The sequence below is a fragment of the Platichthys flesus genome, chromosome 7 (genome assembly GCF_949316205.1).
Source record: "Platichthys flesus chromosome 7, fPlaFle2.1, whole genome shotgun sequence".
Taxonomy (NCBI): domain Eukaryota; kingdom Metazoa; phylum Chordata; class Actinopteri; order Pleuronectiformes; family Pleuronectidae; genus Platichthys; species Platichthys flesus.
This window is the reverse complement of record NC_084951.1, coordinates 26,502,577-26,529,525: the sequence shown is the minus strand read 5'-3', so window position 1 is coordinate 26,529,525 and position 26,949 is coordinate 26,502,577. Positions and strand designations below refer to the sequence as shown.

The 26,949-nt window shown below is 44.5% G+C and overlaps 1 protein-coding gene across 1 annotated transcript; it reads left to right on the top strand.

Annotated features, from left to right (window-relative positions):
* The first annotated feature begins 1,403 nt into the window (after positions 1-1,403).
* slc6a8 (solute carrier family 6 member 8) lies at positions 1,404-26,735 on the top strand. The gene is made up of 13 exons (XM_062390982.1): positions 1,404-2,614; positions 10,108-10,239; positions 11,948-12,215; positions 13,375-13,507; positions 16,206-16,340; positions 16,473-16,576; positions 16,731-16,855; positions 18,155-18,267; positions 18,643-18,780; positions 19,266-19,368; positions 19,891-19,991; positions 20,079-20,249; positions 20,456-26,735. Exons 1-13 carry the CDS (start codon positions 2,287-2,289, stop codon positions 20,588-20,590), a joined length of 1,986 nt encoding a protein of 661 aa, XP_062246966.1. The 5' UTR covers positions 1,404-2,286; the 3' UTR covers positions 20,591-26,735.
* The last annotated feature ends 214 nt before the right edge of the window (positions 26,736-26,949 follow it).

The window sequence follows — 26,949 nt, the reverse complement described above, 5'->3', positions numbered from 1 at the left end:
TCAAACAGAAACTGGAGAATATCGTCTCTCAGACTTCTTCACATTCATCGGAGTTCAATCAACTCCTGTGTCTGTGATTTCAAGGGCTTTGTCAGTCACATGATAAGAAGTCGACTGATGGAGTCGTAGACAGGTCAATCTTCCGTGTGCTGCATCGTGACATGTGGCACGTACACGTCCTCATATCAGGTTCAATGTGTCTGAGGTGAAGTCTTCCTCCAAAGTCGTAAAGAGTCTGTAAACTTATTTTTCTCTTCTTCACAGCGAAGGGACAAAGATCAACATGTGACACATCAACATGAAGCCGTTTCTTCTAGAGGAAGAGACAGAGGAACACTACTCCTGAAAGAGGTGGAGAAGAGGGAGGAAGAGTGGAGGGATGGAGGTTGAAGGATGGAGAGAGAGAGATAGACTGGGCGAGGAGGGAGAGAGAGATAGAGACAAAGGCTGTGTAGATAGAGAGATGTTTAGGATAGAGAGAGATAGAGTGGGTGAGGAGGTAAAGAGAGAGAGGTTGAAGCATGAAGAGAGAGAGAGAGAGAGAGAGAGAGAGTGGGTGAGGAGGTAAAGAGAGAGAGGTTGAAGCATGAAGAGAGAGAGAGAGTGGGTGAGGAGAGAGAGAGCGTGAGTTAGGAGAGAGAGAGAGAGACTGGGTGAGGAGAGAGAGAAAGAGTGGATGAGGTGAGAGCGAGAGAGAGAGAGGGTGGGTGAGGAGAGAGAGAGAGATTGGAGGAGGAGAGTGAGAGAGAGAGGGTGGGTGAGGAGAGAGAGAGTGGAGGAGGAGAGAGAGAGAGAGAGGGTGGGTGAGGAGAGAGAGAAAGAGAGAGAGGTTGAAGCATGAAGAGAGAGAGAGAGAGAGAGCGAGTGGGTGAGGAGAGAGAGAGAGACTGGGTGAGGAAAGAGAGAAAGAGTGGATGAGGATAGAGAGAGAGAGAGCGAGACAGAGAGAGAGCGAGTGGGTGAGGAGAGAGAGAGAGACTGGGTGAGGAGAGAGAGAAAGAGTGGATGAGGTGAGAGCGAGAGAGAGAGAGGGTGGGTGAGGAGAGAGAGAGAGATTGGAGGAGGAGAGTGAGAGAGAGAGGGTGGGTGAGGAGAGAGAGAGTGGAGGAGGAGAGAGAGAGAGAGAGAGAGAGGGTGGGTGAGGAGAGAGAGAAAGAGAGAGAGGTTGAAGCATGAAGAGAGAGAGAGAGAGAGAGAGAGAGAGAGAGCGAGTGGGTGAGGAGAGAGAGAGAGACTGGGTGAGGAATGAGTGGATGAGGATAGAGAGAGAGAGAGAGAGAGAGAGAGAGAGAGAGAGCGGGGGGTTGAGGAGGTCGAAGTGGAGGGTGTGGGCGGGGTCTGTGACGTCACTGGACGCTCTCGTTTTAAGTCTCGGCTCACAGGGACGCAGCTGCAGAATTTAAACGTCCCGTTATCGTCCCGTCAGACCGCTCATTGCACCAGGAGCCGTTCAGCTGCCTCCGGACGTCTTCACCTCCTTTTGCCTTTTTTCCTCCTCCTTCATCTAATTCCTCCTCCTCGGATGGGGTCGCCTCCATTCCTCCACCGCCTGCACCGCCCGCCCGCCGCCCTCCGCCGGGACTGAAGCCGCTCGCAGTGAGTAGCAGGACGGTGTCCTCTCCGTCCTCTCCGTCCCTCCGGCCTCTGTCTCCTCCGTGACTCTCTGTTCTGATGCGATTCTTCAGACTCACATTCAAGTGTTTCGTGGATTGTTTTTGAAGGTCGTCGCCTGAGTGTCGGTGTCACAGCCGTTATCTTTATTTTCAACGTTTTATTCTGTCATTTCACCTGCGAGACGGGAGAGAAACCTTCGTCTCTACTGTAAGAACCTTTGACTTTTGTGTTTTTCTACTTTGAATCTGAAGAATCGATCAATAAAGCATCAGACTCGGGCTCCACTCGATATTATTCATATCACCAGTGCAGCAGAGACTCTGACCAAACTGAATTTACATTCAAACAGAAGAACTGAGTGAAAGGGAAGCAGGTTCTTCTCTGGTTTGAAACTGGGACTGAAAGAAGAATCAAAGTGATCCTTCACTGAAGAGACCAGCAGACATCCACCAGGATTAACAGCTGAGAGGAGCCGAGGTGTTTCTGTGGACTGCTCCTTTACTGACAGGACAGAACTTCATAGGAGATCAAGGGAATCAAGTATACACACAAACCCCCTGACACCTGGTTCCTCTCGGTTCCCTCCTGGTTTGTGGACTAGTTTGTGTCCTGGTCCCTGAGTAAGTCCTACCTGGTTCCTGCCTGGTTCCTAACTGGTTCCTGCTCTGAGGGATGGAGAAGCAGACCCTTCCAGCCTCCTCCTGCTCCCTGGTTCTCCTGGAGGAGACCAAAAAGAGCCCCCTTCTTATGTCCAATGGTGGCGGTCACCCCCCTGTGGCAGCTGCTAACCTCAGCCTCGTGGAAGGTCCTGGAGAAGGTGGCGGTGGAGCTTGTGTTGGTCTGGACAAGAAAGGAGGCGTGGTCACGAGGCCTCAGCCGGGATACCCTGAGCGTGAAACATGGACGCGGCAGATGGACTTCATCATGTCCTGCGTTGGATTCGCTGTGGGACTCGGCAACGTGTGGAGGTTCCCCTACCTGTGCTACAAGAACGGAGGAGGTGAGGCCCAGTACACACACAAACACACAAAACTCAAGCTCCGCCCCCTCACCAAGCCAGCGTCTGATTGGTTTGTTCATCAGTGTGTTTATCGCTCTCAGAACTTACGTTGAAACCAGTTTGTCTTTTAAAGAAACAGACTTTAGACTCATTCCTTTGGTTGTGAAGAAGTTTTAGTCATTCACATCTGAACGGCAACGATTGATCGATTAATTGATTCAGTGATTGACGGATGTGAATCAGTAGCTGTTCTGATCATCAATTAATCATTAAACCAGGACTCTGGATTCTGTCCCAGCTCCACAGTGTCATCTGTGAAACGTCGTTTCCCATAATCCCTCACACCAGCCTGGCAGCCGGTAGAGGGTGTGTGGCTTTAAACACAGGGGGCGTGGTTTGAACAGGGGCGGAGCTTGGTTCAGTCCCAGTGTGGCTATCGATCAGAGTGACAGCAGCAGGTTTATGTGTGTGTGTGTGTGTCTGTGTGTGTGCCTGAGGAAAATGTCTTTAATTCGTCGGGTCCAGTTCTTCAAAAATAAAAATAAAAATCTATGTTGACCATGTTTGAAGAAATCCTCTGAAAAACCTTCAGAATAAAAGTCCGGTGTATGAGGATGAGAACAAACTCAAATAGACAAAGTGAAGAAACACACCAGATAGAAAATATCATATTTCCCCTGGTCCAAAAGAATAACAGACATGGGGTCAGCTTCTCCAGGGAGGTTTCTGTAAAGTTGAAGCTCTTTGGGTTTTTGGCCTGCAGGTCATTTGAAGACGACCTGTGAAGAGTCTGTTTTTCACCTTATGAAGTAGAGACTGTTGGATTGTGTGAATCACTTGGAGCAGAGGACGAGTCACAGCAGGAGGCCTCATCATTCCTCGTTCTCTTTCCAAACTAAACTTCACCAGCGGAGACAAACTGCTGCGAGAGAAAAGAAAAGATGTTTCTCCTCACCTGAAAAGGTCTCGTTCACACAGTCAGCCAGTTTGAGCTGGACAGCGGGGAGGGGGGAGAAGGGGGGAGGAGGAGGCGAGGGAAAGGTCTGCATGTTCACACAGAGAGGAGGAAGAGGAGGAGGTGAAGGAGGAGGAGGTCTGACTAGTGTTAAATCACAGGGAAAAGGTTCTTGGAGCTGGACTCTGCTGTCCTGTCTGTAAAGGTTACCTCCTTCACACCGGATTTATCAGACTCGACCTGAAGCCAGACACTTTCTGTAAAGGAACATTCAGCTGTTTTAATTTAAAGCCTGAAGGTGGCGTCGCTGTGTGGCAGCTTCACTCAGTAGATCCACCGCTTCACTCCACAGCTGATGGATGAACTCCCCAGCGATGGAGGTGCAGCTCGGTTCTCAACACTTATCTTTCCAGTCTTTCCGTTCCATCCCTATAGATGTGGGGATTAAAGGAACTGCACTAGGCTGGTTTAAGTCTTACTGAAAGATCACAATTTATTATTGTTAACAAAGACTCTTCAATGCACACAAAAGTTAATCTGGGACTTCCACAGGGTTTTGTTCCGCCACCATCACTTTTCACTTTACATATGCTTCACAACCAGAAGAAGGAGGCAGGGTCTAGAGGTTCCTTTGATATAATGTACGATGTGATTTGGTGTTCTCCTCTAAGAAGCTCCCGAAAACGAGCTTGATCATTGCCTCCCTTTCCGCCAGACACTGTTTGTGGTTATTGGTCCTTGAAGATTTCCGAGGGGGCACGGGGAGGAGGGGTTTACAGCCGTGTTTGGGTCCTTGAGGAGGTTCCAGGCGGCAGCAGGTTTACAGCTGCACTGAGATAAGACGGATCAGATCACATGTTCAGGGTCACGTCTGAGGAGTGAGCGTCTAAAACATCCTCGAGTTTGTGGCTGTTTCTCTGACCGCAGATCTTACGGAGCTGTTTCTCATCAGGGAACTCTGAAGTCCTGAATGGCGAAGTGTCCTTGAACTCACCAACAGTTCATCACAAGAATACTGAGTTTAATGTCTGACATGTGACCTTTGACCTCTTGTGGGTCGCGGCTCAGATAGTGTGGACAGACTGATGCTGAGGGTCAGAGTGGGTTGTGGTTCATCGTTAACCTAAGGTGTAGCTGCTTAACACACACATACACACACTTACACACACACACAAAGAGGAGTTCACATTCCTCTGCTGCAACACCCTTCCTTCTCTCCTTCTGTGGATCCTTCCTTGCTGCCTTTTTTCTTCCATGCTTGTTTCATTCCTTTCTTCCCTCCTTCCTTCTACAAAATCTTCTGACCTGTTCTTCTCAACCTTCAGTCGTCCTCTCCTCCTCCTGTCCTTCTTCTCTCCCTCCCTTTTCTCTCTGCTCTTGTCCTCATCCCCCCCTCCTCTCAAAGACTCGCTCAGATTTATCGAGAGAGAGAGAGAGAGAGTTTTACTGCAGCAGGTACTCTTCCAAGGACAGGTCACACATACAAGCACACACACACACACACACACACACAGACAGACACAGAGATTATAAAATGACCTCTGGCTTAGTGGTCATCTTTTACATTTTTACTTGTGACTATGCTTCAGTTAATTCACTCTAGTATCTTTATGAGGACACTCTTCATAACCAGTGAACCTTACAGGTCAGGTTGGAGGGGGGGGATCTACATTCGTTTTCTTTGGTGGTTTCATTTTGATGAATCAAGAAATGCCAAGAGTTTTGAAATGTGAACATATCTTCTTATTCTGAATCTCTTGTGATTCATTCTACCTGGTGGTGTATTCAACTGTCTGCAGCTCCTCCGTGTTCCTCTGGAGGGGATGAAGGTGTGAACACAAATATCAGAGTGAGATATCGGGGTGATCTAAACATGATGACGTGATCTACACAACAGGGATACTATGTCACTTCCTGTCTCTGACTGCTGCACCTCTCACCTGCAGAATTTGTTTTAGTTTCTTCTTCATCCTGAGATGTTTGTGTTCTTCCAGTTTCACGTCCGTCACGTGTTAGAAACCTCAACTCGTCCACTCGCTCACATTGTCCTGCTGTTTTCTCACATGGACGCTCTCTGACATTTTAAGACGAGGGTGGAAGGAAATGTTATCTTAAATGTCAGGAGGCATAAGTGTTCTACAGCCCCCCCCCCCCATACTCCATGTCTGAGGTCCATGGTTTCAAGTCTTCCTCGAAAGTTCCAGGAGTTCCTCAAATGTTTTTAAACAGCTGATCGTGTGTCTCAAAGCTGCCAGTCTCACGCTCTCATTGGTCGGTTCAGGCGTCCATGCTCTGCTGTACGTGTCAATGGTAATGAACTGTCGCTCGTGGTCAAGGGTCAAGGTCAGGGCTATTGTTAGAGTCAGTGTCAAAGGTCAACAAATAGATAGTTTCATGACAGGAACTCTGTGTGTCTGTCTGCGTGTGAGAGTGAGATGATTGGCGGCCAAGTGTGACATCATCATCCCTCTCACCACGTGGACCACAGATTAACAGGAAGTAATCTTCTAATCCTGAGACCTCACTGCTCCTCTCCTCTCTTCGGAGGTGTCCAGGTGTGTTTCAAGGAATCCCACGTGTCTTCCAGGTGTTTTTAAGGGGTTTCAGATTTGTCTCAAGGTGTTCCAGGTGTGTTTCAAGTGTGTTTTAGGTTTTCCAGGGAACAGGAGGAGGCATTGGACCTCCTTGAGGATGTTACCATGGTTCAATTGGACCTTGAAGAAATTTCAAAAGGTCTAGAGGGGTTTCTGTTCATTTTGGAAAATATACCTGGGTATTTGAGTCCTGGAGGAGAATGTAGGAGGTCACACTGGTTTAATTAGAGTGTTCTAAAGGTCTGTGTCAGTTCAGGAATCCTTGAGCGCTTGTCAGTGATATGTCATCATCAACTCTCTGCTCAGCAGCTGTTTCCTCTTTTAGAAGCTTCTGTTTCCGGATCAGTGAGACAGTTCAACAGTCACGAACGGGAAATTTACTGTCTTGCTCTCTTCTTGTTGACTTGTGTCACTGAGATCGTCCCGAGTTCATGTGAGCGAGAGAGGGTGTGTGTGTGTGTGTGTGTTTGTGTGTGTGGTTATGTAACTAACATGCTCCTGCAAACAAGAAAAGCAGACACACAAAATGAATCTGCCCTTCGAATCAAACAGATTCAGAGAGTAAAATATAAAATAAATCAATAATTATATATTTATATAAAGTTAAATATGATACATAAAGGCATACAAGGTCACGCAGAATGTGTTACATCACTGAAACATGTGAGACACCATTCATCACTTCAGTCACTCGTCTCGTTAATTACATCATCAAGCGTAGATCATCAGAACAATAAATATCATGTTGTGTCTTATGTTAAAAACCTCAGATCACATGTGACGTGATAAAACAATGATGATGTAGTGATCTGCTGAATCATGTTGAGCTCAGCTCAGCCAATCAGGTATGTGGGACAGTCCAGGTAGAGTGTGCCAGAGGAAGCTAAACGCTGCTCACTTAGCGTTTGGAAGAGACGGACAATTTCCACATCAGAGCATCAGAAGAATAAAAAGACAATGTGCTGAAAGAATCACAAGATCTATGAGGCTACTTTAGAGTTAAATAGAGAATTTAAAAGTGAACGAATTCATAAAATGATAAGAAGTTCAGGAGTAGAGGTTTGAGTTCCGAGGGAGAAGGCTGAGCTCACAGCTTCAGAATAATGGTGCCCTTGTGTTCTGCCAGTGAAATTCTTTAAATGTGAAGCTGCAGGAAATCAACAGTATCGTACATTTATAAAAGTGTAACTGTATAAGTATCCTCAACATTTGCGATCACACATGCAGCTTCTCTGGAGAACACATGGAGGAACTACAGAGATCAGTGATTGTCTGAAGGCAGAATCAGGGACATTTAGAATTCAGTGAGAATGAACATCAGCTGTTGTGATGGTGGGGAGGACGCCGTCCTGGCAGATCCTAGGTCAGCTGATCCGACTGAGTCACTACATGCCAAATGTGAGAGCGACCGATCAGGACGCTGTGAGCGGCTGCAGTGTTCACCGCCACCACACGGCCTCCAGCTGGGGCTGATGGGAGCACAGGTCTACCACGCTGAAGGAAGGGTCAGAGGATCAGCTCAGTTACTAGGATTCATCGTGCAGGGTGCATGATGGGACGGACACGTCAGTCAGTGCTGATGATGATGAGGGTGCCGCTCCGTCATTAGCCCTGTTATCAGCCTGTCAGTACTTAGCCCAGTGACTTACCACGGATTAGCCAGCTTAGCTAGCTAACTGTGGCGCTGCAGCTTAACAGGCTAACAGCAGCTGCAGCTCTAAACAAACCACTCCCAGGGCATGGTCGATGACACCCCTCCGAACAGGAATAGGCCCCGCCCCTTACCCGCTACAATGGTTCACCCGAGGCCTCTGGCGGCATCAGTTCTGCCCTGATGACTTCAACTCTACAGACTAGCATGAGATTTACGATAGTTTGGAACCGATTTTTTAAACTAAAGACGTTTTCATGACCAGCTGCAGCAGTCATTAATTTAACCTTTGACCTCTGTAGTCAAAATGTCCCTCTGTTGGTAGTATTTCTTACTGTGATGTCATTTCCTGAAGAATCTTAACTTAAGCTCAAAGGATTCCACTCACTGGAATCAGAGTACATTATCAACACATCTTTCACTTCTCGTAACACAAGGGAAGGACATCATCAATAATGGACCATGTGATGAAACAGACGTTCAAACTCTTTTGGTTTTTAGTTTCGATCGATTTAAACTAAATCATGAAAACAACAATCTCCCCCAGTCAGGCTCCACCAGCAGGTGGCGTGTGTTTTCAGAGTGACATTCAACAACTTCAGGACACGTTTAAATTAAATGAGTGAAAAACAAGTTTTGGTAAAATTCGTACAGGTCCTCTTCTTAGACCGCAGCCTACACTCAGCCTGAGAGGCGACACTCAGGGCTCGTAAGCTCCGCCCTGATCTCCTCTGGAGGCTGAACAGGTTTGAAACCATCAGGTGCAGATGTTCATGTTCACGTGTTGATGGTGAATAAAGTTGTGTGGATTTGAACGTCACAGGAGTGAGGTCCTGCTGTTTTGAGGCGTGAACAGTTGGTTTGTGTCTCAGTGTGTGTGTCTCAGTGTGTGTGTTTCAGTGTGTGTGTCACTGACAGTGATGAGCCCAAAGTTCTCTGTAATCTCATCAACACTGAGTTAATGTACAGCTGACAACATTACGTGTGTGTGTGTGTGTGTGTGTGTGAATATTCTTATTGAGCTGCCACCTCCCATCTTTTTACCGAGTCATGATTCTCCAGCAGCTCAGGTTTAAGCCTAACACACCAGAATACGTGCTAATGCTAACCTCATTGCTAATTGACTGTGCTGTTCATTCAGTTGTTATTTAGTTGACGATAACAACTGGCCACATTTCCGAATCACAATTTGTCTCATAGATCTTAACAAAGTGCAACATCCTCATCTTCATCCTCAACAAGAGGAAAACAATCACTGTTATGTTGTGATGCCCTGTTTGAATGAATGAATCATTACTCGTCTCCTTTTACTACGAACTGAGACCAGAGACATGAATGAACAATTAGGAAAACCCTCTCCCTGGTATTTTAATTGGTGTGATAGACACACACACACACACACACACACACACACACACACACACACACACACACACACACAGAAGGGGGTAAGTGGGTCACAGTGCTACGGGTAACTGGTATGAATGGAATCAAACTGGAATGATACTGGGAGGAGGGAGCGAGGCTGGGTGAGAGAGTGAGAAGGAGGAGAGAGAGAGGGGGTGAGGTTCGGGGGGGGGGGGGGGGTTGACGTTTTGTGCCAGCAGTTATATAACAGCTGCCATTACACACACTGAGCTCTCCTACAGAGACGACGTCCTTTAGCTCCACTGTCATATTCAAACAGAAATGAACCTTTAATTCATTTCTAATTGATTTTCTGTTCAGATCAATATCACAGTTAAAGGAGCTGTCCTCTCTACTCTCTATTCATATATATACATATATATTCATATTTAAGTGTGTTTCCAGCACATACAGTAACTAAGTACAGTAAGTACAGTATGTGAGTTGTGGTTTCTCTCATTTCACCTCAGTCACTCGTCAGCGTCTTTTCTTTTCCATCACATCCTCGACGGGATTAAATATGAAGGAGAACGAGGAGAGATGAGGTCCTTGGTTCCTTCAGAGGTGGAGTCATGACGGAGGAGAAAAAGGATGAGGAGGATGTAGGGATGAAGATTCTCCTCCTTCCTCTTCAGTTACATAAAAGCTTGATGTTGTGACGCTGCTGAAAAACAGAGAAACAAATTACACACAGTTGTAATGTACTATAGACCACCGGTCCACGGTTACACACCGAGACTGTATAACCCCTGTGTGTGTGTACGTGTGTGTGTTTTGGAGAATAAGCTTCTGGACTCTTGTCATGACGTCATGTTCGATGATGTCATGACTTGTTGTTTGATGAAGTGATGTCAGTCGATGTTTGATCATGTGTCTCGTCCTGCAGGCGTCTTCCTGATCCCCTACATGCTCATCGTCTTTGTCGGTGGGATCCCCATCTTCTTCCTGGAGATCGCTCTGGGACAGTTCATGAAGGCCGGCAGCATCAACGTGTGGAACATCGCGCCGCTCTTTAAAGGTGCAGTACGCAACACAAATTCACCAACTAAAAACTCTTTACATGGATAAGATAGCGAGACTAAAACCCAAATCTCAAATTCCATCGAGGTAACAGGACGTTTCATTTTGGCTTTTAAATGAGACATGTTTCCTGTGGCTCAGTCCGTCTCTGCTGGACAGTCCACACAGGTGGTGATCATGAACCTATAAACTATTTATCAGTTCAATTGTCACAGTCACAAATCCACGCAGTAAGCACTTTGGTTGAGTTTGATTGGACACGTCCGAAAACACACATTCAGCTTTTCTGTGGAGGTTTATCTGGAGGTGATAATCTGTGATCCTGCTCTACGTGCCTTCACTCACGGCTGGAAAAGTACCAGCAACACACACACACACACACACACACACACTCTTGCACACCTTTCTTTACCATCTAGTATCTTTGTTAGCCCTACAAACTATTTATCAGTTCAATGGTAACAGGAGCAAATGACCTTCCGTAAACCTCAGCTGGTGTCGGTGGCGTTGATGTTGACTCAGCTCCACCTTCACAGTCCCACGCGACTACACCCACGGTCAACACACATCTGCAGTGTCCCGACGGGCAGTTAAACATGAATCAGAGAGTTGGAGAGGCGGTGGATCTAGTGGCAGAAACTTGGACTATGGGCAGAGTAGGTCTCTGGTTCGTCTCTGGTTCGACTCCACGGAGAGACAACAAAAGACGAACCTGGATTGATCTGTCCAAAAATCCAAGAGTCTCCCTACCCTGTCTAGTGCCCCTGAGCAAGGCACCTTACTCCCCCAACATCTGCTCCCCGAGCACCGTACATGGTCGCTCACTGCTCTGTGTCCTGCACCAGATGGGTCAAAAGCAGAGATTACATTTCCCTACCTGCATGAGTGTGTTGTGCATATCTGTGCATGTGTTTGGGACGAATAAATGCATCTTACTCAGTGCATTAAATGAATGTAATAAACATGCACAAGTATGAAGTCATGTGACAGGTTTACATACGATAGGCGGCTAAAACTGACCTCAGATCAGATGTTAATATATCAGAATCAGAATCAGAAAGTATTTATTGCCAAGTAGGTTTACACCTACAAGGAATTTGCTCTGGTTATGTGTGTATACAATGAACATAGAAACATAGAAACATAAAAACACAATAAATACAACACACATAAGAAAAGCAATAAAAAGAAACAATATATATTTACTCACTATTTACTTCTTAAATGTTACTTTATATTTATATAAAGTAACATTTATTTAGACATAAACATATCTAAATAAAATATATAAAAAGTGAAGTAAATAGTGAAATGCAAAATGCAAGACAGTGAACAGTGTCAGATTGTAAAATGTAATGCAGTATAATATAATATAATGTGTTAATTTAACACATCCTTGAGGTGTGTGTGTGTGGGGGGGGGGGATATAAGTCCGAGTCAGGTGGGGGTCCCGGGCCTTGTTGATGAGGCCAACTGCAGCCGGGAAGAAGCTGGTCTTGAGACCAGCTTCTTCTTTGTGGTTCAGTGAAGTTCAAGAAAGGGTGAATGAGTCTTTTTGGTCTCGGCTGTGAATCAGCAGCGATGGACCACGTGGTCCTGTGCGTAGAAACTCAAATTGAAACGGTAAAACGAGTTTAGACACGTTACACATTTTAAGTCACATGAAAGCGACTGACTTCATGTTGTGTCTTCGTCCTCTCCCTCAGGTCTCGGGTACGCCTCCATGGTGATCGTGTTTTTCTGTAACACCTACTACATCATGGTGCTGACCTGGGGCTTCTACTACCTGATCAAGTCTTTTAACTCCGTCCTCCCGTGGTCCACCTGTGACAACGTATGGAACACGCCCAGCTGCATCGAGGCCTTTCATCATCAGCAATGCAGAAACAGCAGCCTGGCCAACATCACCATCGCCAACAACATGACCTGTGACGACCTGGCCAACTCGAGGTCGCCCGTCATCGAGTTCTGGGAGTAAGTTCTGGTTCTGATCAATAGATGGTGTTCTATCAGGAAGGCGACCTCAGGTGGGGCTGGTTGAACTGGTCTGGTGATGCTGGGTCACACTGGCTTTGGTTTTTTAATATTTTTCAACAAGTTTTAGTTCTGAGACAAGAAACTTTATTCTCACTTTTCAATTCATTGTTGTTTTTTTTAAGTTGAGCAGATTTTTCCAAGAATTAAATATATCAACAAATATGAATATAAGTTGACATACTTTTTTAAAAGTTTTGTACATATCATTTAGTATTCAATCATTCAGATGTGAATGCTTTGTCCTGCAGTTCAATCACCTCCAGGTAGATGTTCTCTACTCTACAGTAAATGTCAGGCTGGTCCCTCTGTAATTTAATTTCAAGCAAACAATAAATATTGTCTGTATCATTTTAGCTGCAGGAGGTGAACGGACACGATATCCTCACAAGGTTATAAGAGAACATTAGAGATAAGTTACATGGAGCTGACTGATATCAGACTCAAATCATAACCAAACTACATTAATCCAGAACCTGCTGCTCCGCCGTCCTCGTCACATCTGGACCGAGGACACACGACTGACACTCACCTTTTAAATTCTCTGGGGATTTACTGAGACACAAACAACAAAGCTCAGACGCCTCTGACACATTAGTAATAATAAAACAAAATATATAAATATTATATTATTATATTATATATAAATTTATAAATATATAAAAAAGCTCGATACAAAGAGTCAAACAAAGCTTTAACTAATTATGAAATAAATCTGTAAAATCAGGTCAAAGATCGTTGAAATTCGTCTTGTGTTGGCTAACACTAGCTAGCTCTACCTGTTGTTAGCCAACTGGCTGTCTTGTCACCAACAACATTAGCTAATGTTATTAAGAGTTAAATCTCTGACGGGAGCTAAATAACACTGAGGCACAGATATCTGGATGTTTTCAGTTTGAACGTTTGGATGTTTTCAGCTCAGGAAGCGTCACAGAACAACTGAATCACGTTTGTGTATGAAGAAGAAGAATTCCTCTCTGTTGGTCTGTGAAGTTCAGGTGTGAATGTGTTTGTTTCTGCTGCTGCCAAACCACAGTGGCTCCAGAATGAACACTGAGATCCAAAGTGACCAGATGAACCCTCCCGTGTCTCTGTGCAGGAACAAGGTGCTGAACATCTCGCCGGGTCTGGATGTTCCTGGGAGCTTCCACTGGGAGCTCATGCTGTGTCTGATGTTCGTCTGGGTTCTTGTTTACTTCTGCGTCTGGAAAGGAGTCAAATCCACCGGGAAGGTAACGCAGGCTTTATTTTTTATGTCACTATCATCATTTTAATAAATTTGAATAAATACAAGTATTTAAATGGCATAGCAGACATTTTAACTGAAACTGTAAAACTGTAGCTTCAGTCTGAGTCCAACAGCTTCACACATCTATGACTTTAACTATCAAAAATAATTAATATTCTTTTGTGAAAACGCTCCCAAAGGGGGGGCAGGTGCCGATAGAGTCAAGTCCAAACTTACTGGATCCACTGGTAAAGATTTACTGGAGCGTCCCCACAATGCTGCTGTTTTAATAAGTCCCCAAAAACATGTGATATGTTCTTTAGATGAGACACTCGCTGTCTCTAAAAATAATATTGATAATAATAATAATAACAATATAAAGAATATCAGCACACATGACAGGCCGTCAGTTTAACTGCTGCGTTTCATTACAGTCACAGTTGCATAACCCCCCCCCCCCCCCCCGAAGGTCAGAGGTCACCTGACAGATGATTGATCAGCTTCATTTTTTCAGTGACACAGAAAAGTCAGATCACATATCATGATTTTTTTTTTTTATGGCTGCTCATACTTAAATAAAGGAACTTTTAAAAACAGATTAAAAATCCTGCACTGGAAATTTAACTTCAGTTTATTAGACAAAAACCTTTCCTCCAGATTTTGTAAGTTAAAGTGTATGATGTAGAAAATTGACCTGGGAATGTTTTAAGTTAGTTTATCAATAAAACTAATTCATTCATTCATAAGCAGAAGTTTGCGGTTGTAGCTGTTCCTTTAAAACTACAACCTTCAATTGATCGAGACTGTGGCACCGTGATTCACTGTGTGTGTGTGTGTGTGTGTGTGTGTGTGTGTGTGTGTGTGTGTGTGTGTGTGTGTGTGTGTGTGTGTGCGATGAGACTCGTACACACCGATGTCACATGGCAGGCTCATTGTTACTATGACGACAGGTGGTGGTGGGGGCTGTGAGGTGGCTGGCTGGGATTGGCTGTCCTGCGGGGGAAGGTGGGGGGGCAGCTGGACTCTGCAGTGGGACGTGACTGAGACACACAGAAAATACTTATGAGCATGTGCTACAAACCCCTGGTGGCAACGCACGGCACTGCAACTACAGAAAATATAACCGTGAAGAATACACTTTCATCATTTTAACAACAACACACAAAATACAAATACACACAACACAAATACTGACAATGCACACATACATACGTACAACACAAATACACACAACCCAGCCAAACAGACTGATAACTGCCACAGACGACACGCTACCCTTTAACACAACACGAGGACACGTCTATAATTTCAAAAGTCATTGAACAGCAAATTTATTTTCTGAGGCATCATCACAATCTTTATACGACACACTCACAGTGCACAGAGTGCTCTCTGTGATAACAACTATCTTTATATGATATAATAAACAGCGTAACACTGTGTAATACTGATGATGTAATGATTATGTCGTCAAAGTGTCCTCAATATAAAACCAGCTGTTCTCTCAAATGTTTAGATCACTTGTTGACTGGTTGAGTTCATCTTTGACTCTAGATAAATTTCCATTTAAGAAATTATTTATCTAATTGTATTTTTGTATTGACGGGCGCTAAAGATATTAATCTATTACTGGGAACTATATTCTGAATTTATGTTGAATTTGGATTTATTTGCAGACACAGTTTAACAGTTTAATATAACTGATTCTCAAATTAACTTCTTAATTTCCGTCGATCCAGGGATTCAGAACAATCAGATGTGAAGAAGCTTTGACCAAGTTCATACGAGTTACAACAGACGACCCACAAGCTGTGTGTGTGTGTGTGTGTGTGTGTGTGTGCATGTGTCTGGTCTCACGGCTCTCTGTACCAACACAAACTCTTCACAGTGTTGATAATCAGCAGGACGCTGAAAGATGAGTGTCAGGTCAGAGCAGAGGGATGTGAGAGTGTGTGTGTGTGTGTGTGTGTGTGTGTGTGTGTGTGTGTGTGGTTGTGTGTGTGTGTGTGTGTGTGTGTGAGTGTCTGTGTGTGTGTGTGTGCGTGTGTGTGTGTGTGTGTGTGTGTGTGAGTGTCTGTGTGTGTGTGTGTGTGTGTGTGTGTGTGTGTGTGTGTGTGTGTGTGTGTGTGTGTGAGTGTCTGTGTGTGTGTGTGTGCGTGTCTGCTCAGATCAGGATCAGATTTGTTTTCTTTCAGGTTAAAGCATCATTCACTCGATCAGTTCCAGCTGCAGCTCAACGTGAACCCAAACTGATCCCAGGTTCAGGGACACTGATCTGTTTCTGCACCAGATCTCAAACCACTTTTTACAATTTGGAATTTCTTCATGAAACTTTACATTTATGTTCATCAGCTTAAGAAGTGAAGCCTCCTGATGTTTGAGGTTTCGCTCTCAGGCTGATAAATTAATCATTTTTAATGTTAATGCTCAGAACACAAAGGACTTCCCTCAGACTGTCCATCGCTGCTGCTCCTCCGTTCAGCCTCTGTCTCGACACTTGGTTTTAGCTCCTGTCTCTTTAAGACCCCCCCGATAAATACCAGTCTGTTCTGATTGGTTTTGAATGGTGAAATATTTCTGGCCCATTTAGGAAAAGTCAGCCGCAACTTTCGCTTCACCTGGCTTTGTTAGGGGGCGTGGCCGACCAGCCGTTAGGTGTGTATTATGCAAATAACGTGTGTGTGCGTGTGTGTGTGTTTCAGATTGTGTACGTCACAGCGACCTTCCCCTACGTGGTCCTCGTCATCCTGCTGGTCAGAGGTGTCACTCTACCCGGAGCCTACGACGGCATCATGTACTACATCAAACCTGATTGGTCCAAACTGCGGGAGGCTCAGGTGAGATGTTAGTGGAACAGAAACCTCCAATCAGATTGTCCCAGAGAGACGCTGCTTTGATCCACATCTCCACGTTAACCAATGATGCGAACGCATCACACCTCTGACTTCTGACCTCTGACCTCTGTGTAGGTGTGGATAGACGCCGGGACTCAGATCTTCTTCTCCTACGCCATCGGACTGGGAGCTCTGACAGCGCTGGGCAGCTACAACCGCTTCAACAACGACTGCTACAAGTACGACACACACACACACACACACACACACACACACACACACACACACACACACACAAAGCAAATAATGATGATGACTCTGGAAAAAGTTATTTTATTTCTTATCTTGATTATTGACGGATGATTAATTGAGCTCGTCTCTCGTCTGCTGCAGAGACGCCTTCGTCTTGGCTCTGATCAACAGTGGAACCAGTTTCTTTGCTGGTTTCGTCGTGTTTTCTATTCTGGGCTTCATGGCCAATGAGCAGGGAGTCGACATCTCACAGGTCGCTGAGTCAGGTAAACACACACACACACACACTCAGATATGCTCCAGCTTTACTGTACATTAAGGGGTCATTTGATGATATAAAATGGGCTGGTATGTCATGATTGACAGCTGGTGGACCCGTGTTCTAGTCTTGATGACACTCAAAGCTCTTCACAGACCAGTTTGGCCATTAAGACGGTTATGGGCAGCACTTTCTCAATCAGCACAGCCGTCAGGAGCGATATTGGGTTCAGTATCTTGCCCAAGGACACGTCGGCACATGGAAAGAGAGAGACTTGCACTGCTGACCTTCTGGTTCGCTGACACCTCCTGGCCTCACAGCCTCTGGCTCCATCAGCACAAGATGGAGTTTGTATCTGAAATACTTCTCTGACAGCAGATCACTGATGGTTCGGCTCATCACTCACTGCAGCCTCAGTTTACAGGATCATTATTATTATAATACTAATAATAATGATCATTACAGCTGTTATTAGTATGATGATTGTTGTAAGCCTCTTCACATGAAGCATCTCAATACAAGACTTTTATAAACAGTTGGTGGAACGAGCTTCACATGCTGCAGTCTGAGGCTTTCCATATGAAGACTGTGTGTGTGTGTCTGTGTGTGTGTTTGTGTGTGTCTTTGTTTGGTACAGTCTTCAGCTAACTGTACATTTATTATTAGCAGTGAAGCACATGATGGCTAGTCACACAAACACACACACACACACACACGCACACACACGGTTATATATAGTGTCTCCACAGAAGGTCTGAGGCTGCAGCTGTCTGAGAGACTCACTGAATCTGTTCCAAGACTCCACCGCCTCTCGGCCAATCACAACGATTCTAACATATATGATATGCATGATGGAGAAATATTACAGTTATAATACTGTGTGTGGTGTGTGTGTGGTGTGTGTGTGTGTAGTGTGCGTGTGTGTGAGGACATGAATCTTTTTTATTCTGATCTCGCTGTAAAAAGAACAAAAGTAGATCCTCTTTACTCTGAGGCCTGCCTGACACGTTTACAATGGTTTAAAGTATTAGCATCACAGCGTGTGTGTGTGAGTGTGTGTGTGTGTGTGTGTGTGTGTGTGTGTGTGTGTGTGCAGTATTAACTGTGGGATTAGTGAACCAGGCCCTTTCACCTCTCGACATGTGACTCATCTTTATTTCATGAGGCTCTGCTCAGGAACCCGTCGACACTCTGACCTGTAAATTTGGTTTGTGTGAAGGTGGCGATGCTCACAGCTGATTGGATGAGATACATGTCAGTCAAGTCCAGGTTTAAAGGTGTGTTTAACCTCCAACGTGTGCTTCAGGTCCAGGCCTGGCGTTCATTGCGTATCCGAAGGCCGTCAGTCTGATGCCGGTGGCTCCGCTCTGGGCGGCGCTCTTCTTCTTCATGCTGCTGCTGCTGGGGCTGGACAGTCAGGTGAGCCGCCGCTCCATCGCACTCCCGCCACGTTCAACACAAACTGTGTTCAGACAGGAGAGAAACTGGTGTCGGACATTTCCTGGGATTTGTCTTTGGCCTGTGAAGAAGGCAGCAGGAGGTTCCAGAGCCTCTGGTGATGAGACGCTCGTGTGGATGAGCTGAGAACAACCACACTGATCTGTCCACAGCAGAATGAACACGTCATGTCTACACAATCTGTACATTGAGATTCATTCAGTCATGTGTTCATTCCTTATTTTGTTTCTTTGTGTCTGAGCTGCTGTATCTGGGGACCTTCCCTCAGAGGTTGGATGAAGTTCTTGTCTCTCCTCAGTGAGTTTGTGAACATTGACCCGGTGTCTCTGTCTCCAGTTCGTGGGCGTCGAGGGTTTCGTCACTGGGATCCTGGATCTGTTCCCCGGACACCACAACCATAAATACAAGAGGGAGATCTCCGTGGCGATATGCTGTCTACTGTGCTTCATCATTGATCTCTCCATGGTGACGCAGGTACGCTACACACACGATTTAAGTTCACGCAACACTAAGCAGCTGCTACTGGGCAACAGCGCCACCTGCAGACACACGTGTGGATTAACTCAGCTGGGCTCTGTGACCGAGTGGCGCTCAGACTGTGACTCTCTGAAACAACTGAACGCTGAATATTACCCATGATCCTCTGCTTCCCGACCCAGAACCAAACTCTGTGCAGAAATATTTATGTTTCCTTAGTTTCCTGCTGAATATTGGAGATAATCTCTGGTTGTTAATAACTTCAGAGTGTTTTGAACTGATCTCAGTTCAGCTCCACTCATCAGCAGCAGCTGGTTGGGACAGTCAGTGACTCTCAGTCAGTTCTTCTCTCAGGGAGTGAAGGAGGAAACTTTCTCTTGTTCACACTCACACATCAGACTCACTTCATCAAGCTGTGGTGTTCGGTTCAGACAAATACACGAGCTGCTTTCAGAACTGGGTCTTTATCTGTCGTCCTGCAGGGAGGGATGTACGTCTTCCAGTTGTTTGACTACTACTCGGCCAGTGGAATGACTCTGTTGTGGCAAGCATTCTGGGAATGCATAATAGTTGCCTGGGTCTACGGTATGACACACACACACACACACACACACACACACACACACACTCACACACACACTCACACACACACACACACACACACACACACACACACACACACACACACACACACAAACACACACACACACACGCACACACACACACACACTCACACACACACACACACACACGCACACAGTCAGTGAAGTATACTGTGTCAGTTAAGTATGTGCTCTTTAAATAAGTGCAGGAATAATTATGTAACATGATGTGAAGGTCAAAGTTTAGTCTGTTAAAGTAGAAATGATCCTCGTGGTTAACATGAGCTCATAGTTTATTCCTCTCTGTGAAAAAAGTTGTCAAACGTGTTGGTAGCGTGCGCTGGAGTCAGAGAGGAGCAGAGATCTATGTTTCTATACATATATATATACATATATTTATTTATATGTATTATATCTGTTGCTGTGTTGGTTTCTGCAGCGTATAAACCTTGTGCTTCTGTCTCAGACGGTTCAGTCAGGACTTTGTTGATTGGTTGTGTTGCAGGTGCTGACCGCTTCATGGACGATGTGGCTCGTATGATTGGCTACCGTCCTTTCCCCTGGATGAAGTGGTGCTGGTCCTTCATCACTCCATGTGTCTGCCTGGTGAGACTGAACCGGAGAAAACACGGATTTCTCTTTTCTTTAATAAAAGATCCTGTTTGTAAATGTTTTCCATCGTGTTGTCTTCAGGCCATCTTCGTGTTCCACCTGTTCAACTACAAACCTCTGACCTACAACAACGTGTATGTGTACCCGTGGTGGGGCGAGGTGATTGGCTGGTGTATGGCTTTGTCCTCCATGCTCTGCATCCCCGTCAGTGTCCTCTACAAACTGTTCAGAGCAAAGGGAACATTCAAAGAGGTACATCTCAAAGTCTGTCCAGTAGAAGTTGATGTTCAGTGGTTTCCAGGCAGCACATTCCTCAGGTCTAAAGTTTTACTGCATGAGAAACGTGGTAAATGATTCATGTCGGTTCAGCCCGTGAAGAAACAGATAGTTACTCTTTAACCAATCGGAGCCTCTGAGCTGACGTCACATGACCTCTGATGTTTCTTGCTGTGTTGCAGCGCTGGGCCCACCTGACCACTCCGGTGTGGGGGGGCCATCACCTGGAGTACATGGCCCCCGACGTCAGAGACCTGACGCTGATCTCCCCCGGCACCGACGACAACAAGGTCATCATCTTTGAGAGCGTCATGTAGTCTGGGCTCCACCAATCACAGAGCTCCATCTCCATCCATCCCACCGAGCACCTGGACCTCAGAGATCATCAGCTGATCAGAGCTTCATCTGCTTCTCGATAGGAAAACATCTGACCCTCAACCAGAAGGTCTCCTGACTGACGGCGTCGGGTCCAGCTTCTTCTGTCCTGGATTAATGGATTCAATGGAAGCTTGTGTTGATGGGGTTGTGCAAACACACACCTACCTACCTGTTAGAGGGCCATTACACACACCCACACACACACACACACACCTACCTGTTAGACAGCCATTACACACAGACACACACTCTCTCACACACCTTTGACCTCTGTGTGTGTCGAGGCCATTTGTTGAGACAGAATTCTAGACAAACAGACTGAGCCCCAGAAAAAGAGCCGAGGTCGTTTGCGTCGTAACAGGAATTCAAACGTTCGGTCCTTCAGTCACGTGATGAAACCATGAGATGAGCTCACTTCCTGTTAAGGCTCATTTATTCTGACGTTATGTCCGATAAGAAAACCCCCCCCCACAGACTTCAATGCATCCTGTACGCTGCCATGGTTTGTGAGCAGTACGTCCACTAGAGGGCAGCGCCAGAAGTTTTCTGAAAACAACACAAAGCAGTCGCAATGTAAACGTCGACTCCATTTCAACTTCTTCCTTGTGTGCTGTGGTCATCTTGCTTTAACCATTGGTTGCACTGCCCCCACTGATTTCCTGTGGTACTGCTTCATTTAGTCAGTTTGATCCGTAATGAAGGCACAGTTCAGACAGGAAGCTCCCTCGTTTCACTGTACTTATCCAAAGTTGAGCATAAATGAGCCTTAATAGGTCAAATGAAAACTAAAGGTTTAACACTTCAAACATTTAACAAGAAAACATTCCTGTTACGGGGTAACCATCGGTCCCTGAACTCACCACGCTGCCAGGAAGCTGAGCTCAATGAGCCCCGAACGCATCATCAGACTGATCCTGGATCTGCTTTAGTCCTGAGTTTTACTTTGACCTTTAACCTTTGACGTCTTTAAGTCTGTCAGCACTTTATTTGACACTTTGATTGTTCTGAATTCTGAGGTTCAGGGTTTCTGTTCTGTTCTCAAGTTCAATACTGTGAATCACCAGCTCCGACTACCGATCCCAGATCAGTCCTGACTGCTGGGCAGCGTGTGGCTCTTTGACCGTTGACCTCTGACCTGTCGCCCAGAGGCAGATCCTGAGTCAGAGGGAAGGTTCCAGTGAGGATTCAGTCGTTGTGTTTGCTCTGGGTCGTCGAGCTCGACCTTTTACTCTGAAGCTCAACAAACACAAAGTTAAATTCATCTCAATTCAAACTCAACATTGTTTTTAGATCCGGAAACTTTCAACCAACAGAGAAAACAAATCTAATAAATGAAATAATCAATAATCACTTCATTGAGAGAAAAGGATGAACATTAGTTCAACTTCATCGTTCTGATTATTTTCTCACATTTTACAGATCAATGATATTTGATCAACAGACGTCGAGTAAACTACAAAACATCACAGACTGAATCTCACTGGATCTGACCTTTGACTTGAATACGCCCCCCCCCCCCCCCCGTCGACTGAAGTGCCAAACGAAACGATTCGCGCTCGACGCTGCCAATCATCAGCCCGATCACTCATCTCTGCCTCGTCTCCTCAGTCTCGTGAACGCTAGGCTCCTCCCTCGTCACAAACGGAAGCCGACAGTAAACGTTGATCTGAAAGTGTTCACGCAAACACTCATCGTACTCAGGGGAGATTCAGTCTCTCTCGCTGACACGTCGCTGGAAGAGAGAAACGTCATCATGGAAACTGGTCAATTTACCTGAGCAGATTTTTAAACATCACTTTTCTCTCATTACGAACACGTGAAAAGACAAATTTGCTACAATGTTTAAAAATCGTTTTTAGCGTCTGTGGTTCTCTTCACTGGAGCGCGACTCTCGCGTTCACCCTCCGTCCAATCAGCTGCTGGCGAGGGGAGAGGCGGGGCCTCAACGTGATGCCGAGCGTTGCCTTACGTCGTTGTCTTAAATCTCGAGCCGAACGCTTGACGAGCCAAACCCGGAGCCCTGCAGGACATCCTGTGTACTGCAGGGCTCACATCCGACCAATCAGCAGTCTGCACGGGCGTGTCTACAACTCTGTCTCCTAGCAACCAGTCCCCTTCCACGTGTCACAGGGAACTGAACGATCGGAATCTAAGACGAAGTAAAACTACATGCAACTGCACATTGTTATAAAATAATGTTGCCAGCACTTTTAAATAGATTTGTGTTAGAGATTATGTTTTGTTTTACATATTGTAAAAAATATCCGAGATTTATTTTGTGGAGGCTTTTATTTTGCTGATACAGAAAACTCTGACAAATATATATATTGAATATCTGTGTGTGTATCTATATTTGCTGCAGTATGTAAATGTGATGACTGCGAAGAGGATTTCTGATTGTTCACGTTTAGCCAGCGAACACGAGCAGCGAGCCGACCGACCGGCTCCAGGCTACCTCACTCCTCATCACACGATCAGGAGGGAACCTGTTTTAGCTTTTTAGGAAAATGTTTTGTCAGCAGGAGGCGACGGTGGAAAGTGTTTCTGGAAACGTTTCCCGCCTCGTCCTGTTTCCTGTTGCAGCTTGAAAGGTTCTCAAACATCGAGGAAAATGAAATAAACTGAAAACCTGCAGGAAGCAAAAAAAAACTTCAGACAAAATGAAAAGTGGAAGTTGAACGTGTCATATGTTTGTGCGTCTGTGGTGATGACAACCACGCATGTTGTCGCGGAGAGGCCTTGAAGTTGTGTCTCGCTGGCTGAGGTGAACAAGCAGCAAGGGGCGGGGCTTATTTTTGGCGAGTTTGCTGCGATGCAGTGATGTTAAAGCTGTCGAGGCTTCGTGCTGAACACACAACGAAAGGGAATTTCATTTTCATTTACTTTTCTGATTTCTAATTCTCAAAGTGCTTAAGTGTTTGATGAGTTTTAGCTTTAGAGGATTTTAGCAATTTTTTTCTGTGTTTTATTTTGTTGAATATCAGTATTCCCCCCCCCCCCCCAAAAAAAAAACAATAATTCTGTCTGCTTTTCTAATTTGATCAAAATGTATTTGCACATATTTTACTTGACGACAAACAAAGAATCTTTTAAGATTAAAAATAGATTCATATTTGAGAAGTGCAGCTGCTGCTGGTTCACTAACATCAACTACATATCCCAGCATGCAGTGGGACTGAAGAACACCTGTACGAGTCCAACACTAAACCGTGGTTCTTTAAAGAAAACGATGATTCTTCACGAGAAATTAAATCAAACAATCATTTGAGGATTAAAAACTTCTGTCAGTTTGAATGAAATCATTTGAGACTCAGAGAACTGAAGATGAACTTCAAGACAAGAATCTGATTTCAAACTAAAAGCAGATTTAAAGAGACAGTAACAGAGAGTATTCGATGTTACATGATTAGAAAAGTTGTCGTAGTCGAGTCTGAAGTGCCACTAACGCCACTAATGAAACTAACGTGAGGCAGTATTTTATAGAAACGTCTCATTTTAAACTTTTATTTTCAAAGTGAAGTTTTTTTTTAATGGAGCCTCGGAGGGTTGGAGCCTGAAAAAGATTCAAATCTGCAAATGAAAATGTACATTTACCAAAATCTGGTGTTTTTTCATGTCATTTTATCTTTGTGCTCTTCTGCCAAAAAAACGACATCATGTTATGACGTGACTTTTGAAGAGAGACGGAGGACGGCAGCTGAGGTCAGAGGAAATAAGACTAAATCATCAACCGCTGGTTTGAATCCTCACGTTTACTGTGAGGATTCTTTCAGGGTTTGAGGTTCAGCTGGAGACAGACTGATGTCCTCAACACGACCCCTCTCTAGAACATGAAACACGTCTGAAACACGTCTCAGTATTTGTCTATGAATCTCTTTCATTCTGCTGCTCCACTGATTTTTCCCTTTTAAACGTTTTATGTTTTTATGGCTGAAATGTAAAATGAATACAAAGATCACGTCCTTCACCACAAAGCTTTTATAGAGAGAAAATATGTTCCATGTATTTTCAGCCTGTTCTGTGGCGACAAGGAAGATATAAAATACAAAAATGGATTTATGCAGATTTAATCTACGTATTGTTTTTCAAACTTTGCTGTGATATAAAATATTTTAAGTGAGATAAATGAGATATTTTGATTTTAATATTTATTAAAAAAGTATAAAAACTAATCGAAAGAATCCAGTCACTACATCTTTTCTTGAAGCTGTTTATTTTCTATGGTTTTATTATAAAGATTTATTCTAGTTAAATGATTATTTTTTGCAAATATCAGATTTTTATCTAAATATTTTTACTTTGCTTTTGAAATCTCAGACTTTTTTTTTTTACGAGGATCCCTAAAACTTAGAGGAAATATGAAATATGAGTGAAGCCGTCATCAGTCTGTCTCTAACACTGAGTGATGTCACAGTGATGTCAGCTGATTGACAGGGGACTTATGCTGTCTGAAATGTTTCAGTTGCAGTACTATACGTGGCCACTGGGCGGGGCTAGCTGAGGTATCGAGCTCTTCTTACGTTCATGGTGTGAACTGAACAAACTATGCAAAGAGTCTCAGCTCTGAACTTTTCTGTGGTTTGGACGAACAGTCTGTCGGAAAAGACTCGAAACGATGATGAACCAACGAAAAACCTTCTGTCAAACAACGTGAAAATGTGGGAGTTTGATTCATAAAACAAAACAAACGTTAAACATGATAAATGATTTGTGTTTCTCCCTCCAGACTTTCAAAGAATATTCAGAGAAGCCACGATTATTATTATTTACGAGCTCAGTTTTTTCTAACATTCGGTCGATTCTGACGCCAAAAGTTTTGGTAAGAGAAAAGTTAATCATAAAGAATCAACTGAGTCAAAAGAATCTGTTCTGTTCGTCCACCGCAGCTTGTGATTATCGAAAGCGTGTTTCCTTCAGCCGAGAGCAACACTGCCCCCTGCTGAGGGGGGGTGGAAAAAAAGATTGTCAATGATTTTAGAGCCAGAACACTTTTAACTACACATTTAAAATCAACAGAATATTAAGGGGAACGTTCTTGTTTCACGGACACTTCACATTAACTCTCTGGCTACACGAGTCACTGGTGCTGCCGTAAAACTACCAAAATCTTTGCTCTTTAAACTAAATAACCTTCTTACCTTTTACGTTGTTTTGAAAGCAGTGTGACCAGCAGGGGGCGCTGTCCTCTGGTGGGAGATACCATTTTGTTTGGGCTGGAAACAGAGAAAATGTTACGTGTTTGAATTCAATGAAATGTTATAAAGTTATTTGAACTGAAAGAAGAGGATTAAAAATGTGGTTGTGATAAAATGAAGGTGTTTGTTGTAACTGGAGTTTACAGAATCTAAACACACTCATGAGGTTTTAAATATTTAATGTAAGAACATCCGACACAGAGCTTTGATCCTTATGCTGCATCTGATGTAGAGTGCAACGTGGTCACTGGTTGTGTTGTCTAGAAAGAGTTGAGTCAAGAATAATCCTCCTTCTCTGGAGCACAAAGTCGAAACCAACATTTTAAGATTCAGTGTAATTTGCACTTTGACAGAACGACATCATCTCCGATGCCCACGATGAATAAATCTCTGAAACGTTACGTAAAAACCAAACCAACAAATCATTCTAGAATCAGATGAAACAAGACTTTCTTCCTCCAGAGTCTTTTCTCAGTTCTGAGTACAATCCTTGGAAATCTTCAATTGTTCTGATTTGAAAACATCTGCTGAAGCTCCTCCTCTTTTTCCCGCCCAAACTGAGCTACTTGCTGACCTCATTCTTCCTAGCATCGGCCATTTTGTTTTAACTGTGTCTGTGACTTCCTGTAAATCGCCGTCTTCCATCCAGAACTGTAGATTTCTAGAGTCGATCGAGTGAAAAGGGTCTCGAGGAACGAACGGCTGTGTTCGAGTCTCTGGGCTCGACGTGAACGAGTCACCAGCCAAAACCTGTGAGCCCAGATGGTGTCAGTTGTTCTGCATTGACCTTTGACCCCTGTGAAGGTCTCCACGCTGTATCCACTGTGATCGTTGTGCTCGTCCACCACCGACTAAACCAACAGCAATAAAACCAGCACCTTGGAAAACAGCTGATCCGTGTCTGTGGTTACTGGGTTGTCTGGGATGGTGATGAGAAAATATGAAACACAGAAAAACTTCAAAGTTAAATCTAAATCTTTTCATATTATGAAGAACAGAAATAAATAAGCACATAAATGGAAGAATAAATATCGTTTGTGTTGAAAAATCTGTTTTTGAATTCTACACCTATGTTGATAAGTCTATAGAAGGATTAATTTGAG

Bases quoted from the DNA above. Each gene is read 5' to 3' on its own strand.
- slc6a8 (XM_062390982.1), top strand. From the start codon at position 2,287: ATGGAGAAGCAGACCCTTCCAGCCTCCTCCTGCTCCCTGGTTCTCCTG. The intron at 10,240-11,947 runs GTGCAGTACGCA...CCTCTCCCTCAG, and splicing joins CATCGCGCCGCTCTTTAAAG to GTCTCGGGTACGCCTCCATG. The intron at 18,268-18,642 runs GTGAGCCGCCGC...CTCTGTCTCCAG, and splicing joins TGCTGGGGCTGGACAGTCAG to TTCGTGGGCGTCGAGGGTTT.